Source organism: Culicoides brevitarsis, chromosome 1 (assembly GCF_036172545.1).
Source record: "Culicoides brevitarsis isolate CSIRO-B50_1 chromosome 1, AGI_CSIRO_Cbre_v1, whole genome shotgun sequence".
Taxonomy (NCBI): Eukaryota; Metazoa; Arthropoda; class Insecta; order Diptera; family Ceratopogonidae; genus Culicoides; species Culicoides brevitarsis.
Genome location: NC_087085.1, coordinates 26,419,634 through 26,437,520, shown reverse-complemented (window position 1 = coordinate 26,437,520; position 17,887 = coordinate 26,419,634). Strand labels below are relative to the sequence as shown.

Genomic DNA, 17,887 nt, shown 5'->3' with positions numbered 1-17,887 from the left:
AATCTATTTCATCTAATCTATTTAACAAAAAATTTCAACAAAATTAATAATTTTCTTTTAAAAATTCAAAAAAAAATGTTTTCTTTGAATTTTTCAAAACTTTGAGTGTTTTATAGTTTATACTCTTTTTTAGATAATTTTAAACTATTTTTTATTGAAAATATTCTAAATAAACATAAAACTTGAATTTTTGGTTAAATTTAGTTATTAGTTGCTTAAAGAGCGTTATAAAAGAGATATCGTGAAACGGGACCCTGACGGTCCAATATATTTCAAACTTCCTTGGAGACATCGTGTATGTCGGATGGACCACAATCCATTCGACAGAACAAAAAAACATCATAGGGTCTCGTAAAGCTCCAAATGCGTTTTCGTTAGAAAAGGCAAGAGGACTATCTACGTTGTGCTTACAAAATGGATTTTTCAATTAAGGCATTGTTTCTCGACAAGACCACATCTCAAAAATTTTGTTTTTAAAATAAATACTTATAATTTCAAATTTAATTTCTAAATAATATTATTAATTTCTTTACAGTAAAAAACAACAAAAAACAAATTTTCTAAAAAATTTAAAAAAAAATTCAAAATTGAAGAAAGAACTTTTCGACAAATGTTTCATCACAAATGAAATGTTTTTTTGTATCATCAAATCTCGTTGAATATCATGAAACGTGAAACATTTTGCAAAATTGCACTGGCCTTATTTAAAATTTCAATCAAAACTATTATATTTTATTAAATTGAGTTTAAATGTTTTATTTAGCAAGGTTTTAAAAAAGTAAATAAAAACGTAGATATACTAAAAATACACCGGTAAATATAAGAAAAAATATTCTTAAAGAAAAGGTTCGTCTTCTAGCATCTTATAAATCTTTTGTATGAAATCTTTTGATTCAATTGATCTCTTAATTTAATTTCACCTTGAATACCTGAATATAACATTCAATAACAACTCTCACTTCATATGTCCAAAAATACCCATTATTTCGTAACAATTGCAAAAACAAACTTTTTTAATCACACCACACCTCTCAAATAATTTTTTTTTTGCGTGGGCCCACATTTTAATACGAAAATACTCTAATTAAAATATTATTGCAACTTATTTAATTTATCATATGTACGAAAATCTCCAATAAAAACAAAATTTTGAACATTGAATCCCCTCGTTTAGCAACCATTGACTATTTAATTGTAAACAATTTTCTGTATTTAAAAGAGATTATGTCGCATTAAATAAACATCCAGTAATTTTGTGAGCGAATTATTTTTTTGATGTGTCTAAATAATATTTTGAAACAAAATATTCTCCTCCTCCGCATTGATTGGCACTTATTATTGTTTATCTGAACATTATTTTTTTGGCATGAAACACTTGAATCAACAATTATTTTTGTATTAAAAACTTTATTCGACAACTTACAACTAAATAATAAAAATTGAATCATTTTTTGAGCAACGTCTTAAAATTACCTAAAATTACTTTATTATTGCAAGTAAGAAAATAATAATGAGGAAACATTTATTTACAACAGACAGAATGACCTTAAAACTACAAAAATATTTAGTTTTTTCTCCTATAATTTGATGTCTTTTTTAATTGTTAATATCGGTTAAAGGTCTCGCCACGCAGCAACGTTACGTCAGGCCGTCCACAAGGAAGTCTCTTTGCAAGTTGCTTACATAATTGCACATCTGCAAAAAAAAAACAACAAAAAATATTTTTAATATCTTACTTTAAAAAATTATTTATTCGTTTGTTTTATATTTCACAAATAAATGCCCGTCATGTAATTTCAACTCGTTTTTTTTTTGTAAAGATGTAAAAAATGAGACATTTGCATAAAAAACGACGTCTTCTTACCTCTGATCACGTCACCCAAAAAGACTGATAACAAATACCATTGTTTCGTTCCCGTTGACTGGCTTTTGTAATTTCTGTCAAAAAAATAAAAAGTTGAAATATTAATTTTCGAACAAAGAAGAGGAGAGGAGAAAGACGACACACTCCATCCACGAAAAAAAAGAATAAAAAAACGTAATAATGTCATTAGAGCTGTGGCATTAAATAAATCAGTGGGAAAATTTTTTTGGCGGCAATTTATATCTGAATGACTTTGATTTAAACAAATTTGGGGGTCAATCTTTTTTTTTTACTTTAAAGGTGAGGTGCGATTCTTATTTATGTAAGTCGTTATGAGAGTCGTTCATGCATAAAATTTTCCTGTTAAGAAGTTAAATGTTCCGTATGTAAAAACTTGTGAATCTGAAACGAAATTTAAGGTCAGTCTGTTATATGGTCAGGTTAGTAAAAAAAGAACTACAAAAAAAGTTAATTAATAAAGTATAGAATGTTATTGCGTCCAATTGATTTGAGTCCCTTTGATTTTCGTAACAATGACAATGGTTGGAAGACAATGAAATTGGGTAATTTGTATTTAAATTGTTTGATTTTGAACAAAAAATAATTAATTTTTTTTTAGTTTACAAAAAAATGAAGAAATCAAGTCAGTGGAAAAGGGAGTGATCTTGATCGTGAGAAAAAATATTCCAGAATTAAAGTTACTGGAAGAAGATGCACTAAATTTAGGTAAGTTGCACTTTTTAAATATTTATTTCCGGGAATTTTAAAAAGAAAGTTTAAGCCAAAAATTATTAAAATTTTTATATTTTCGAAAAAAATATTTTTTTGAAGATGTAAAATTATTCTACCTCTTTCACTAAGATTTTTAATTATTTTTTTTTTCAATGCAAGTAGAAAAATATTTAAAATTTTTGATCCGTCAATATTTTGAATAGATAAAATTTATAAAAAATTAATATTTTTTACAATTATTTCTCTAATTTTAATTTTTATAATTGTTTTCATATTTTAACTAAAAATTATTTTTCAAATTAAATAACAATAAAAAAATTAAATAATTACCGTAATGTAGAGAATGCTAAGAGAAATTAAAAATTTCAACAAAAATGGAAGTTTTTCAAAACATAATTTTGTTCTCTTAAAATTTTTTTGTTTCAAATTTTAATTTTTTAAAATTTTTAACTGAAAATGTTGAAATTTTAACTAGTTTTGTATTTTTATATGTATTTTATTAATAAATATATTCATTTTAGTGTCAAAAACATTTAAAAATTTAGAAATTGTCTTCTCTTAACTTCAAAATTAACCTTCTCTTTATTTATCTACATTTTTCTGTTTCATTTGAATTTTAACGGTTTTTCTTCTCTTAGCATTCTCTACATTACGGTAATTAGATAACTCAAATAAATTATTATTCTTAATTAAATAATAAATTTTGAGAAAAAAAAAATTTCAATCAAATTTAGTTCGTTTTTTTTTAACTTTGATAAAAATTGCAATTTTTTAATGGACACATGGTGAAAAAATTCCCATTTTAACAAATTCAGAGAAGATTAATGAAAATTTCAATCGTCAATTTAATTTTCTTTATTTTGTTTTCTTCCAGAGCATTAAAATACCTAACAAATTATTATTAGCAGTAATTCATAAAAACTTGTCGAAATTAATAAACCGGTAAAACACAAAATTTTCCTCAATCAACAACCTGTAACTCTCTCAATCACTCATCACAATCAAATCAAAAGAAGAAAGACAGACCATTGACTGCACAAACACACCGTCATCTATTCATAACACCAAGCACATAACAAAAACATCATCAACGTCATCGTTCAACCACTTAGCAATAATAATCATAATAATCCTCAACAACAGCGGCATGCAGCAACAACATTGCAAAAAAAAATCATTATATCTACTTACTCACATAAAGTAAGTCAGTATTACGATGAACTATAAAATACACTGCAAAAATGTTACGTATCTCAACATTTATTCACGTCGTCGACGATCGTCACTCGTTTTCGTTTTCACGTCGTTTCACATTTTATAAACGGCACATTGCACTTTTCCACAACTACTTGCACGAATAAAAATTACATAAGTCACATACGAGGAGAGCGAAAGAGAGTTGTTGTTGAACGTAGCGCTTCGATGCATCTTTACTCAGGATTTTTCTAGAGCATGACAAAAAAAAATCCACTTTTGTGCAAAATTAATCAAAGCCCACGTGAACGAATTTGGCGGAATTTTTAGTAAGTAAGTAGGTCACTTACACTGAGTAATTTACAACACCTTCATAATTATTGATAATTTTCACGATTATTTAATTTTTTTTAGTATCAAAGCACGCACCGATTTTTATTGTTATGATAGAAGAAAAAAAATTAGTATGCACAATTAATTGAATATTTATTTTATTACATTGTTAAATCATCATCACTACTTTTTTTTCTCACGTAGGCCACGGAAAAAAGCCGGTCAAGGCAATTTTGTCGGCAGTAAATGTCAAAGTTATCACGTAACGCGGAGAGATTGATTGAAAAGCCCCCCGATCGATGTCGGAACGAAGCATAATCATATGCGGTGCATTTGAATAATAGAGATATCTATTTGATAATGACATATTCATTAGGCTTTATTGGCCGTTTAAAAAGAAATATCATAAGATAATTGATACCTTTTACGTCGCGATCTACTCAATCTCGTCAAATGTGCACGAAAAAAATTACTCTTGAATGAAATTTTGTATTCAAAGCGAGACACGATTTAAATAATTGGCTTAAAAACTTTGATTTTCTTGACGTAACATTGCATTTCTTCGCTTGGTGATCGACATTTCTCGAAGCGAAATGCAGGTAGGTCTTTTAGTCATGAAAAGGGTTCGTTTGCACTCAATTAACGGCAAATAAATTTCTGTGGGTGGCTCCGCGATGTAATGACACAGCAATAAATTACCTCAAAATGTCCGTCCAATCGGGTTGCTCGCGATACTTTCTTTGGTTGGTGGCATGCAAGCGACATGGTTCTTCCATAACGCACGCTTTGGGTCCCATTTCGGCGATAATTCGCTTTTCGGCGAGCGTTGCATCGATCGCTTGCGTGGAAAAACTACTTGTGGCAGCATCGGGAGATCTGCGGTTGCGAGCGACATAAGTTTCTGCAAAAATACAAAAAAAAATTGCAAATTAGTGAGACGCGTGAAGGTTATTATTATGACAGACATGACAAGGTGAAGCAAATAATGCGGAAACAGACATAATTTTTGACAAATGTCCTAAAAAATTACTTTCTTTCAATGATTTTTGACGGACCGTTAAAACAGTGTTTTAATCATAATTTAAGCCGATCGAACATGGTCAGGTAAGTAATTTGAATTTTAAATTTTGTAACCGCATATCCGAAAAAAAATTACTAAATCGAAAGGTAGACAAGGTTTGTTTTTTTTTTGTTGATAATAAAGACCGCCACCTCATTTTTTGTGCGGCTTTTGAAATTAAATTTAATGCGCGATCTAAAAAATCATGTTGTAATTTAAAATAAAAGCAATTAATGTTAAACATTTTAAAAGTTAATTAAAGCGGCTGAGTGAATTGTGTATTTCAAAAACAAATATTAAGTAACGAAAGTGTGTTTGACGCATTTTTTGACCTTCAAAAATTGGGAAATAATGAGGAAATATTTTTAACCAGTTTTTTTGAAAGAAATTTGTTTCTTCTACTTGTTTATTATTATTTTTTTTTGTCGTAAAAATACACAATTCATATTTTTTGTTCGAAGAGTTTCATTTAAATAAATTTAAAAAATAACAAGAATATTGTTAAAGCTTAATTAAAATTAAAAAAATAATTTAAATTTTTTTCTCGTTAAATTACGAAAATTCAAATGAAGTTGTTTTATTTTTCCTAAAAAATATTTTTTATAAAAAAAAATAATTTTTAATTAATTAAAAAAATTAAATAGATTTATCTAATTTTAATTTATTATTTTTAAATTAAATAAATCTTTTCGAAAATTATTAAATTTTTTAATTTAACTTATTTTATTTAATTTAATTTATTTTGTTTTTTTAATTTTACTTAAAATTATTATTTTTGAAAAAAAAAATTATTATTAATAAATTATTTTTTTTATTTAAATTTAATGTTTTTCTTTTTGTCAAAAAGCTTATAAAAACTTGAACAAGAACTTAAAAAAAATCTTAAATATTTTCCTTGAATTTCAACCTTCATTTCTTTGTTATTTTTTAATAAAAAACCGCAAAAAAGATTTCACTCAATTGAACACAAATAAAAAGTAACAACAAAACGACAATGAATTGACAAGTGCATAGCACAATAAAGAAAGAAAAACAAAAAATTACTGTTGCGGCAATCGACAATTTTATACAAAAAAAAAAAAAATGCACGAAAAAAAGTTTGTCGAAGAATTTTGCATAGTTAATCTAGTTAATTCAGACATGACATGATCATTACACTTTTTTGTTATTTTTTCCTGTTGCATAATTCGCTTTTAATAAACAAAACAGGCAACCAGACAAGAAAGTGTTACACAACCGCAGTTCTGACATTGATTCGGTTTTCACTTCATTGCACTTTTGCAGATCACTAAACTTACGTGGATTGAGGGAATATGCGAGTCTTTTGACAAATGTGGACATTCTAACCGCTAACACTATCACTGGAAAGCCAATTAGCTGAACTGGGAGCTCGAAAAGTGGCTGTTGAGCAATTGCCCTTTCCGGGGTCTCGATTAATCCAATTAAAAGGGCGAAGATGAAATAAGCATAGGGTATCACGTATTTTGTGGTAATTTTCATTTTTTATGATTTTTTATTTATTTTTAATTTTTTTACTGGTATTTCTTTGGTTCACTTTAATTTTTTTCTAAATTCTTTTCCACAATTTTTATTTTTTTTTTTAATAATTTTTACATTCTATTTTTCTTGTAGATTTTTTTTTCTTGAATGCACATTCACATGCCGCTCCCCGAAGAAAAAAAAATATGGAAAAAATATTTTCATGCAATTTTCGATGTTAATACTTGTGCTTAACGATTATCACTGAGTTGCTTAAAATATTGTCTTAAGCACAAAAGTCTTTTCAGATTAAAGTAACGACGACGCGATGTCGACTACGTGACCAACCGACAACGGCACAGCGGTACTGTTGCAAGAAACGAGAGTGAAAGTGTCTATGTGTTAGTTGAAAAATCCACCGTTTCAGCTCCACTCTTTGGCAAACTGAGCCGCATGTTGCTCGTAGCATATGATTCATGTTGTTTCGTCGCATAATGTGTGCAATGCACTACTACTCCACATTCGTACAAAGAGTTGGCAAGCAAAAAGGTAGAGGGGTTTGTTTATTTAGAGTGGTACAAAATACAGGTGAATATGGATGAAAAATGAGTACAAAACACATGTATTTAATTTCTTGTGGCATAGTAATAATAATAACGAAGCAACGCCGTGTGGAGAAGGTAGGTCGTGAATGCAAGGGCATTTTTAAAGGTATTTGAATTATTATAATATTGGCATGATTATTTTTAAGGAATGTTGCTGTTACATTATTTATTAGTATAGAGAGTTGGATAATTTTAAAGATTTCGCAATTCAATGCAAATTTGCAAGTTTCTTAAAATGGTGCGAGTTGAATTTTAAGTAAGAACTTTGATGCAACTCTCACTTTCATGCCAATATTTTTGCAGTTTTGCAATTTTAAGTGTTCAATTTTAGGTGAAGGGAACTTTAGAAGAATGACGCTTAGAAAAAACCAACTTAGGTCACAAGATTTAACTAAAAATTCATCTTTATTTAAATTCAGTATTGGGGTATTACTGAAATTAAATATTAGGTTTAGAAAAAAAATTCAGAATAATTTCTAAAATAGAAAACTTTAAAATTTAGAAAAATAATTTTAAAACTTTTGAAGATAAAAAAATCAAAAATATTATTTTTTTAAATACAACAAATTTTTTCTTAACAATATTTATCTTCTTTTTCAAAAACTTAAAAAAAAAATAATTTTCATAAAGATTTTTAACTTTCTTTTGTTTAAAAATTTTAATTAAATATAAAGCAACTTTTTTTACAATTAATGATTTATTTTTTAACATTTGACCATTCCTTGTTTTTTCCGGATTTTTTAACAATTTTATATTTTTTTTTATTTTAATTTTTTTATTTTTTTTTTTCTTTTTTTTTTGAAAAATATAAAAATGATTTTAGAAGTTGAAAACTTCAAAAATGTTTTTTTTTTCTATTTTTTTTTATATTTTTTTAATATTTTTTTTCAAATATTTTTTTTTTTTTATATAAAAATTTTAATTAAATTTAAAAAATTAAATTTAATTAATTTTAAAACATAAATTTTATCCCGTTAGAAAATTATTTTTATTTATTTATTTCTTTGATTTATTTAATTTTAATTTATTATTGGGTATTTCAAGTAAAAAATCAAATTTTGAAAATTAATTTTATTTATTTTTTTGGGGGTGTTTTCCAATCTAATTTTGGTGAAAAATTCAAAGTTGGAATGATTTTTAGACGAACTGGAAAACAATTACGGAAAATGTCAACTATAAAAAAACCTTAGGTGAAACTGGCAAGTCACGTAGTCAAAAAACTATACAAACTATTAATATTAACCTTTAATATTAAAAAAATAAATATTTTATCTTACAAATTTAAATGAATGAAAATATATAAAACTTTTGTAAAAATAAATATTTAATTCTCTTTTAATTTTATTTTAATTTTAGAAGTCGAAAAAATCATAAATGACAAAAGACTGGACTAAAAAATGCATTTAACGCTGTAAAATTTACGAACATTGAATGGTAAACACAACAAAAGTAACTAAAACGAATTCTTTACCAAGATCAACAGAACCTTAACCCACTTTATCTCATTTTTATTCATTTTTTTTCTTTACTTCACACTTTTGATTGCACTTGATTTCACTTTCAATCCATTTAGAAATACCATTTCAACATTTGCTAACCACAAACGAACGACCTTGTCAACCAATTAACGACATTGATCAATACCGAAAAAAAAGTAACATAACAAAAAAATATGACTTTTTTGTCACGTCTCTAATAGATGCTTCTCCATCACACAAAAAGATATTTTTCGCACAATTTAATCAAAAAAAAACTGCAGTTAATGTCTAAAACCGCGCTGTAATATACATAATAATCATTTCTAATCGTACACAGTAATCAAGCACTCTGTAATAGTCTGTAATAATGAAACAAATTGTATAATGGTTTTGTAATACTTTGCGCGCGAGAAATAAGTATAAGGGAGTTCAACGTACGTTCACTGCTCCACACACACGAGAAAATACACAATTGAAATTGCATTTTCAATCTGCCATCATCCATCCGTAGAGCAGAGCGTGATGTACGAAAGCGTTTATTTGCTTGACGGTGCAAAGTAACTGTGTTACACTGCGAGAAAAGTACTTACTGAGAGTCTTAATTTAGAAGTATGCGAGTATTCAGATACTTTGAGAGGGAAATCTTTTTAACGAGAAATGCATGTGTGACTGCAAAACGATGTCTACGTGAATTTTACGTGAAAACTTTTACTTTTTTACGTTGCAAGCTTATCTTTTTACATGTAGACGCTGTGAAATAAGTGAATATGGTAACATTGTTGCCGGCGGTGTCGTGTCTCCTCAACATTAGGGTGCAAAAAATATAAGAAGTGAATAAATTTTTAAATTTAATTATTTTTGGTGACAACTCAAAACAAATATATTTCTTAAAAAAAAATAAAAAAATAGGGAAATTTCAACTATTTTTATTATTTTTTTAATAAAAAATTTTGACAAATTTCAATTTCAATTAAAATCATAAAAAAATTAAACGAACTGAGATGAACTTTGCAATAATGATAAAACATAAAATTTATGATAACTTCTATAAATAACTAATAAAAATTGTAAAAAAAATAAATAATTAAAAATTTAAAAAACAATAAAAATTTAGAAAACAAAAAAAATTAAAAATTATTTTATTTATTAAAATTTTATATAAATACCTAAATAAATTTTAATTTTAAAAAATTAAAAAAAAAATTAAAAATTTAGGAAAAAAAATTAAAATTTTGAAAAATAAATTTTTTTACAAATTCCTAACGCGTCAAAAAACTAATAATTAATTTTAGTCGCCTTAACATAAATTAAAAATAAATAATTTATTTTTTGAGAAATTTTTTTTTTTAAATTCCAAAAAATGTCCAACCTAATACTCTTCAATGCATAATATATCATTTTATATAGGGTTGTGGGTAAGTATCACATCGACCGACCGACATAACACTCGCAAAGCTATCTATGCAGACGGAAAATGATTAACACACGAGCCTCTCGGTGATGCATAGACACAAAACAAATCATAATTTAAATTACATTATTATAAATGACGTCGTCGTTTTTTTTTAAATAAAAAAAGATAAACATAAATTAAATAATAATAAAATGTGTGTGAATGTGGATAAAAATAGATACATAGAAAGAGTTATATAAAAAAAAGTACAAAAATTTACCCATATTGCTAAAAACAACGTGTTGTCATAAATCACGTACGCCATCCATTGCATCCATCATGAATCGTTAATTAATTGAGTTGAGTTGATTTACCAAACAAAAAAAAATATACAAAAATATTTTAGGTGTGAAACAAACTTTTATTACGATAAAAAGTAGGTGAAATTCGGAAACAATTTTATGGAAGTGGGACATAGGAAGATAAATATTTTTTTTTTACAAATTTTTGTATATTTATTTTTGGTATTTATTCATGTCCGAATGCGCGTTTGAAGCGTTGTCAGGTAAATAAAAATAAATTAAATTTAAATCCGCAAATTTGGTAACTTTTGAGGTTAATTGCAAGGAAATAAAAATTAACCAGGCATCTCCTTCTCGTTGCAGCAATGAAACTTTCTGCCATGCAAGATATTTTTTTACCATTGACACAATTAAAACCAGTTTCCCATACATGTAATTAATAAAAAAAGCCTCAATTCAATTGTTTTACGATAAAAAATTAAATTTTTAATTTTATGTTTAATGAAAGAGAGTGGAAACCAGTTTGGTTGGAACTCAGTTGCACAGTAGTACCTACAAAACAGCAAATAATTCCGGAAAAATCCAAATGTGCAAAATCATCCATTGAATATCGATTGATTCAATTGACGCGAATTATTGTGTAAGTCTGTTATTATTATTTATTTACTTGCCAAAAAATAATAAATTAAAATAAAAATCTATCGCAGTTACGTGTTTTTCTTTATTTGATATTTATTTCATAATTTTACGCTCTTACAAAGCTAAACAATTATATGATGTTGGAAAAATGTCTTATTATAAACTTTTGCATTACATTTGAAATTTATTCGTTTTATGATTATCATTTGTTTGTTATTACACTTCTGAATTACGTTTCGTCGCGTAATTTTCGCGTCTATTTGTTATAAATTATGTCTTGTTTGTATTGCGAATGGAATTCCTTTTAAGAGTCATTTGTCCAAGTTTTGCCAAAAATAAAAAAGATTTATGAATAGTGCGGCGAAAATGGAAGTAAAGTTGACGGCATGACAAAAATATTAAAATTTTTTGGATTAATTGGCAAAAAAAAGTGTTAAGTAACAATAAGCGCAGCTACTTAGCCAAAAAATATTAGCTTATAAATTTCTTTTTGTTTTGTTTTTATTACTTTTTTGTTTTTTTTTTTATTTTGTTATGCTTTAGTTTTAATATTTGCTGGCCCGTGTCAAAAAAAAAAAATGATGAGTGAAATGGATAACATTTTATTGTTGAAAAGGTAAATAAATTTTGATGAAGATGACATTTTATTTATGGAGTCATAAAACGAGGTAAAAATTTTAGCAAATTTTTAAAAAAAATAAACAAATTTATTTTCGAATATTTTAGATATTTTTATTTTAAAATTTAAATATTTTTTTATTGATTTTATGAAAATTTTGTACAAGATAATTTTTTATTTTAAAAAATTTTTAATTTATATACATACCACTAAAACTAAAGAAATTGATTTCTCGTAAAATCAATTAATTTCTCAAAAAAATATTTAAAAAAAATAGTAAATCAATTTTTTTTTATAAATTCTTATATTTTTTATAAAACTAGAAAAAAATCGATAAAAAAATAATTTTGAAGAATTATAAAAAAAAACAATTTTTAAGCCTAAGTTTATTCTAAATCGACGCCGATTTTAAAACGTTTCTGATAATCAAATATAATGCGGTTGAAATTTTTCTAACGATTTTTCCATTTTGAGACTAAAATAAACTGATTTTGAATATTTTCATTTAAAAATAATTTTAACTTTAAATAAAATTAATTCTGAAAAAATCCATTGACCTTTAAAAAAAATTCTTCAATTTAATATTCTATATAAAATTATGCCGATTCTAAATTCAGATTCATGTAATGTAAAACATAAAAATTAAATAGGTATATGAAAATATGCGATGTTGAAAAAATCGTTAATCTGTTAACCGCACATCTGGAGACATAAATACCTCTTGTATAAAAATAAAATAAAAATGCAAAAATATTTAAAAACGCATTTAAAGAAAAATAAAATATGCATCGCGTGTTGATCATGTAATGCACAATAAAAATCATAAACTTTTATCTTCTTTTTTTTTCAAGAAAAACAAATGAATAAAAATTTATATTTTATTTATTTTAATTTATTTTTTACAAATAATTACAGTAATTATTTAATTAACATCTTGATCTTCATTTTTTTTTATCAATAATTAATTATATTTTTAATTACTTATAAAAATAGAAATTTTTCTTATCACCTAACAGCGAATCCACTTAAAATTCTAATTTATTGCATTTATTCAATTAATTAACAAGTCTATAAATAAAATAAAAATCCAATCATTCATGGCGCGACAAAAACTGTCGTTCACTTTTACTCTCACTCTTGTTGTACAAATTAACAACAATTTGACTAGATCTCAATCTTATACACAAAAACTCGCTCCTACAAACACACACATTCCGCGCATTTAACAACTAGGTACAAAAATATTGATTTTTTTTTTCTTAAGTATCAGTACAATTTTTAATCTCTCTAAAACTAACTTACGGAAAAATTTACATAACTTCTTGCAGTACAACTACTACTTATTTTTTTTTTTTTTTTGCCTTTATCACATAACACAAAATATTATTGGAACAAAAAGGCGCGCGCGATACAAAACTCGTTCACATTTGTAGAGTGTGGCACATTTTTTTGACACATAAAAATTCCGGTTACGATCGATCGATCGAGAGACAGAGAAAAATTTGTCGCATTTTCTAATTGAAAAAAAAAAGAAGGCAAATAAAATATAGGTTGAAAAGTGAATCACTTCCTGCGCTTTGCACGACAAACGTTAATTTCGCATTGTAGTTCATCCAACTCATCGAGCCAAGGTCGTTTCAGGTGTTAAACTCGTGTGTCTTCTCTACCGGAACGAGAATTTGGACGAGATGGAAAGTAGTTTTTTTGAGCTGAACGGACAAGTAGGCCACAGCTGTGAACATCCAATTGGTGCGATATCATCTGTTGTTCGGAGCAACTGACCCATGTGTGCAGCAAAATGCCATCTTGTTGGCGATAAGGCAACGGACAACGACATGGTGGTTGATCTGCAACGGAATCGGACAATTGTCATTAAATTATGTCAGTTCCGAATTTTTTTTAGCTAATATTATTATGCAAAAAAATTAACGCCTGCGAGACAAAATTTTTAGACGACGCAAATATTTACGATGACTTCATTTATTGAATTTCCATTATGCAATCGAGCGAACTTTCTTCTGTTTCTTCTTCGGGCTAGTAAAAATTTTTACGCGTTTGACCATTTAAAAAATTTTTGCATACGAATTTTGAGCAAATATTAGCATAACGAACGGAAGAGGCGTAAAAAGGTCTATTTTTTGCATAATTTCACTTACTTTATCAAATTCAGTAAATCTCTTTCTTTGTCTGTCAACGACATCCACGGTTTTGCAGCCATTTCGCACAAAAGTTTCGGCAGACATGCCTCTCGAAGTCTCTCTCCCATGCGATATTTCGGCGTAGAATCCAATGTGTCGTAAAGACCTTTATAAAAAAAAATACGATTAAAAACTTGATCAACACTGCAAACTTGTTTCGTTATTAAATTTAAATTAAATTAAATTGTTTCGGTGTAAAAAACTGTTCGACCTTCAACCTTATTTACAATTCTTACCATTTGTACTTCCTTCCTTGATTACAGCTGTATCCATTGTTTGTTCGGCATGGCGATTACTGGTGTTGCTGTTGCCAGGTGCATTATTGCCGCTGTTGCCGTAACCGAGAAAATCGCCAAAGATGATGACGGCAACGCCAATTGCCATGATTAAACGCGCTTTCCATGAAGAGTTCATTTTTTTGTGGGAAGTTTGATGGATAAATCAAAGGTAAATTGGGTTGAACTGGAGTTGTTTATTAAGGTGATTGGTAACTGTAATAAAAAAATTAAAGAAAAATATTTATTGATTTAAAAAAAAATAGAAAAAATAACATTGGTAAACAAAAGACTTGAAATGAAAGGAATCTTGTTGACTTTTTATTTAAGCTTGTGCAAAGGTCCCTTAGACTGAACTTTAATTAATATAATAAAGTTAATATTTTCATTTTTTGTCCTATAAGGATTTTCAGGTGGGAGATGAAAAATAACAAAAAAAAATAAATAAAAATTTTTTGCTTGCTATTTTTAAAGTTTTTGGATGTTAAACGATAAATATTAACATTTTAAAAAAATTACTTTAAAATTTTTAATTTTTCATGACTTACAAAAAAAATTATCCAAATTTAATAAATAAAATATCCAAATTAAAAAAATTTCTTTTCAAAAAAAATTTAAATATAGATATTTTTTTTTTTTTCCTGAATTTTTCGGCAAAATCGGTTGAGATGGACAGCAAAAAAAAAACTATGTCAATTAAACATTTTCGCCTTCAAAACATATTTTCTAAATTTTTTCTAAAAATTTTTTTTTCTTGTTTTCAAAACATTTTTCTCAATTTTTGAACATAAATCTAAACATTGTAGTTTTTCAGAAATATTCGTCATTTTTTTTAATAAAAAAATATAATTTTTATATTAAATTTGAATCAAAAACGGTCCCGAATTCAAAATTAATTTTTTTTAGACCTAAAAGGACCAAAATTAGCAAAATAAAATATTATTTGATTGCAGCTGATAAAATTTTTTTCTTAAATAAAAATTTTTTAAATTGTGGATAAGGAAAATTTTCAATTTTGTTGGCAATTTTTTTTTTTTTATCCTTGAGACACTTTGACAAAAATTAATTAATTAAAAAATGCATTTTCAAAAAAAATACAACAAAGGTAAAAAAAAGGACAAAAAATAAACAAAACCTCAATTTAAAAAAATAATTTTTTAAAATGCTTTTTTAAATTGTTCGAATTCCGAATTTTTCATGAATTTAAGTCAAACTTGTTGACGTGAATTAAACATTTAGTATTAAAAAAATATTTACACTTCTTCAGACAAACTTCTTGAGTCATTGACTGAAAAGAGCACTTGCTGACGTCAAAAAATTACTAAATATAATTTAATTATTTAAATCAAGAACCAAAAAACTGCACATTTGTATCAATACAAAAATTTAAAAAAAAATTTTTTTTTTCGTTCGGTTCAAACTTCACCAAAATTTGCATTCAAACAAGCAAGCAATTATTTTTTTTTGTTATGACATACTTTTTTTTGTTTAAAAAATTCATTTAGTCGCATTTAAAGAAGACCTTTGTTTTTGCACTGCTTTTTTTGCTTTGCCGTTGTTGCTAATTAGAACTGAAACTGCGTTTAAATAAAAATTTTAAATATCATCATTATATAACAAAATTGTGAAATTACGAAAAAAGGGCAATAATCGCTTTGAACCTACTTAGTCATTTTTTGTTTACATTATTTCATTTACACGCGCTTTCGTTATTTTTAGTTGACTTGACATTCAATAGGTCAAGCAGGCGGAAGAAGAATACACACAGTTGGCAGAACTTTACAAAAAGCAAAAACTAGTTTCATGTATTTTTCCTTTCTTTTTTTGTGTGATAAAAATAAATAAGTTTAAGTGCCATTCAGGGAATGCAACTAGTTTTGATTCTGTTTTGAACAAAAAATATATTTTGACGAGATAAATATTGTTTTTGTTGTTGTTTATTTACGGCCGTTTGAAGGTCAAAAAACACTGCGTGAAGTGTTCTAGAAGTTTTTCGGTGTTGTGTTGTTTTGATAAAATTTTTGATTTTTTGTGGCTTTTTGATCGAATTCTCAAATTTCCGTCGCGATCTGTCTCCGTTATTGCGTCAACCGCGTATTTACCCAACACTTGAGTCACTTTGGCATTGCAATTATATCGAATTACAAATGTAGCTGTCCTTGAATTGAGCTTTAAATGAGTTCTTTGCTTTATTTTTATCTTCTATCCGTGTATAAAAATGTTAAAAAATGTAACTTTTTGATCACATGAACACAAAGAAATCTTTGTGTTAACCACTTCTTGTATTTTAATTTTTCTTTGGTGGGGCTAAAAAACTGCACTGTTCACAAATACACACACGAAAAAAAAATCTATCAATTGAATGCACTAACCTTTTAATTCAAGTATTAGCAAACGAAACAAAAAAAAAGCTTGTTACATCAAAGAAAAAAATAATTTTTAAAAAATAAATTCACGGTGGAATTATTGGACTTGTTCACCACTTTGCTATATGAGCTATTATGACTTAACATTAACACACAAATAGACGGCGAACAGACAGTCGACTGTAGTCAGCACTGAATAAATGAAAGTAAAAATGAGCACAAGAGCGAGGTACACAGCAGTGTGGTAGTATACACGGTCAAACATTGCTCACCAAACTCCAAACTACACGTTCGCTCAACGTGAAGCAGTCTCAGTAGTGGTGCTATATAGCTCTTTTTAGTGTATATCGACCAGATGTCTTGGCTACCAGCCAACGAGTAAGTGGGTATTGTGTGTTATATAAAATACCTGTTGAGTCAATTTTAAAGCATTTTTGGGGAGATAGCGCGTTTTATGCTCTCCTGAGTATTTGGATGTATTTTAAGAAATATTTTTCTTATCATTGGAGTTGCTCTCTGAAACGAAATATTTTTAAAATATCAAATTGCATTTATGATTTTCAAGTTTATTGGAAATTATAGAGGTTTATAAAAAAATTGAATATATTCCTGATATTTCTTTTTTCTATAAATTTTATTAAAAATTGAGAAAATAGGCTTTTTTCCTACCCTTGATTTTTGATTTTGACTTGTGTCAAAAAAAAATAATTTTTTCCGATTGAGTTTCGCTCAAATGTATTTTTTTGTATCAAATAAAATATTTTTAACACTTTAATTCTAGTTATAAAATTAATTTAAAAAATATATCTTTTTTTAAAACTTCTGTTTTTTTTAAATTATTTATTCGAAATTATTTTTAAATAATTTAATTTTATTATTTTATTTTTTTTTATTTTAATTTATTTTGTAAAGTAATTTTTAATAGATAAGAAATTTTGACTTTATTTTAATAAAAAAAATATATATTTTTTTTCTCAATTTACTAAGATTAATTTATCCAACATTCAATATAACCAAACGAAAAAAAATTATTTTAAATTTTTTTAAGTCCTTTATTATTTCTAATGAGTTTCTGATTTTATTTCAATAAATTATTGAATGAAATTCAATCCATGTAAATTTCTTACGTAACATTTTCCCACCAAATTACGTTCTAACTTAATTATTTTACCCACTTAAAAATTCTAAACTATTCAATGAATGAACAATTAGAGAAACTCTCAATCAATCCCAAAATTGCCCTCTAATTGATCGATACTTTAATACTTGGTGTCATGAAAAACCAATATTTACCAAATCAATCCTGCGTTTCTCAAGTGCCCTAATTCTCGGGTAATTAACATCAAATTA

General features: G+C 26.5%; 2 protein-coding genes across 2 annotated transcripts; both read right to left on the bottom strand.

The window, feature by feature from the left end:
* Positions 1–1,603: 1,603 nt before the first annotated feature.
* Positions 1,604–6,683, bottom strand: LOC134837525 (uncharacterized). Its single transcript, XM_063852907.1, has 4 exons — positions 6,482–6,683; positions 4,823–5,024; positions 1,865–1,938; positions 1,604–1,695 (listed from the first exon to the last, which is right to left on the bottom strand). Exons 1-4 carry the CDS (start codon positions 6,681–6,683, stop codon positions 1,604–1,606), a joined length of 570 nt encoding a protein of 189 aa, XP_063708977.1.
* Positions 6,684–13,061: 6,378 nt separating this feature from the next.
* On the bottom strand, positions 13,062–14,310 carry LOC134837524 (uncharacterized). Its single transcript, XM_063852906.1, has 3 exons — positions 14,133–14,310; positions 13,855–14,002; positions 13,062–13,545 (listed from the first exon to the last, which is right to left on the bottom strand). Exons 1-3 carry the CDS (start codon positions 14,308–14,310, stop codon positions 13,362–13,364), a joined length of 510 nt encoding a protein of 169 aa, XP_063708976.1. The 3' UTR covers positions 13,062–13,361.
* Between the last annotated feature and the right edge of the window lie 3,577 nt (positions 14,311–17,887).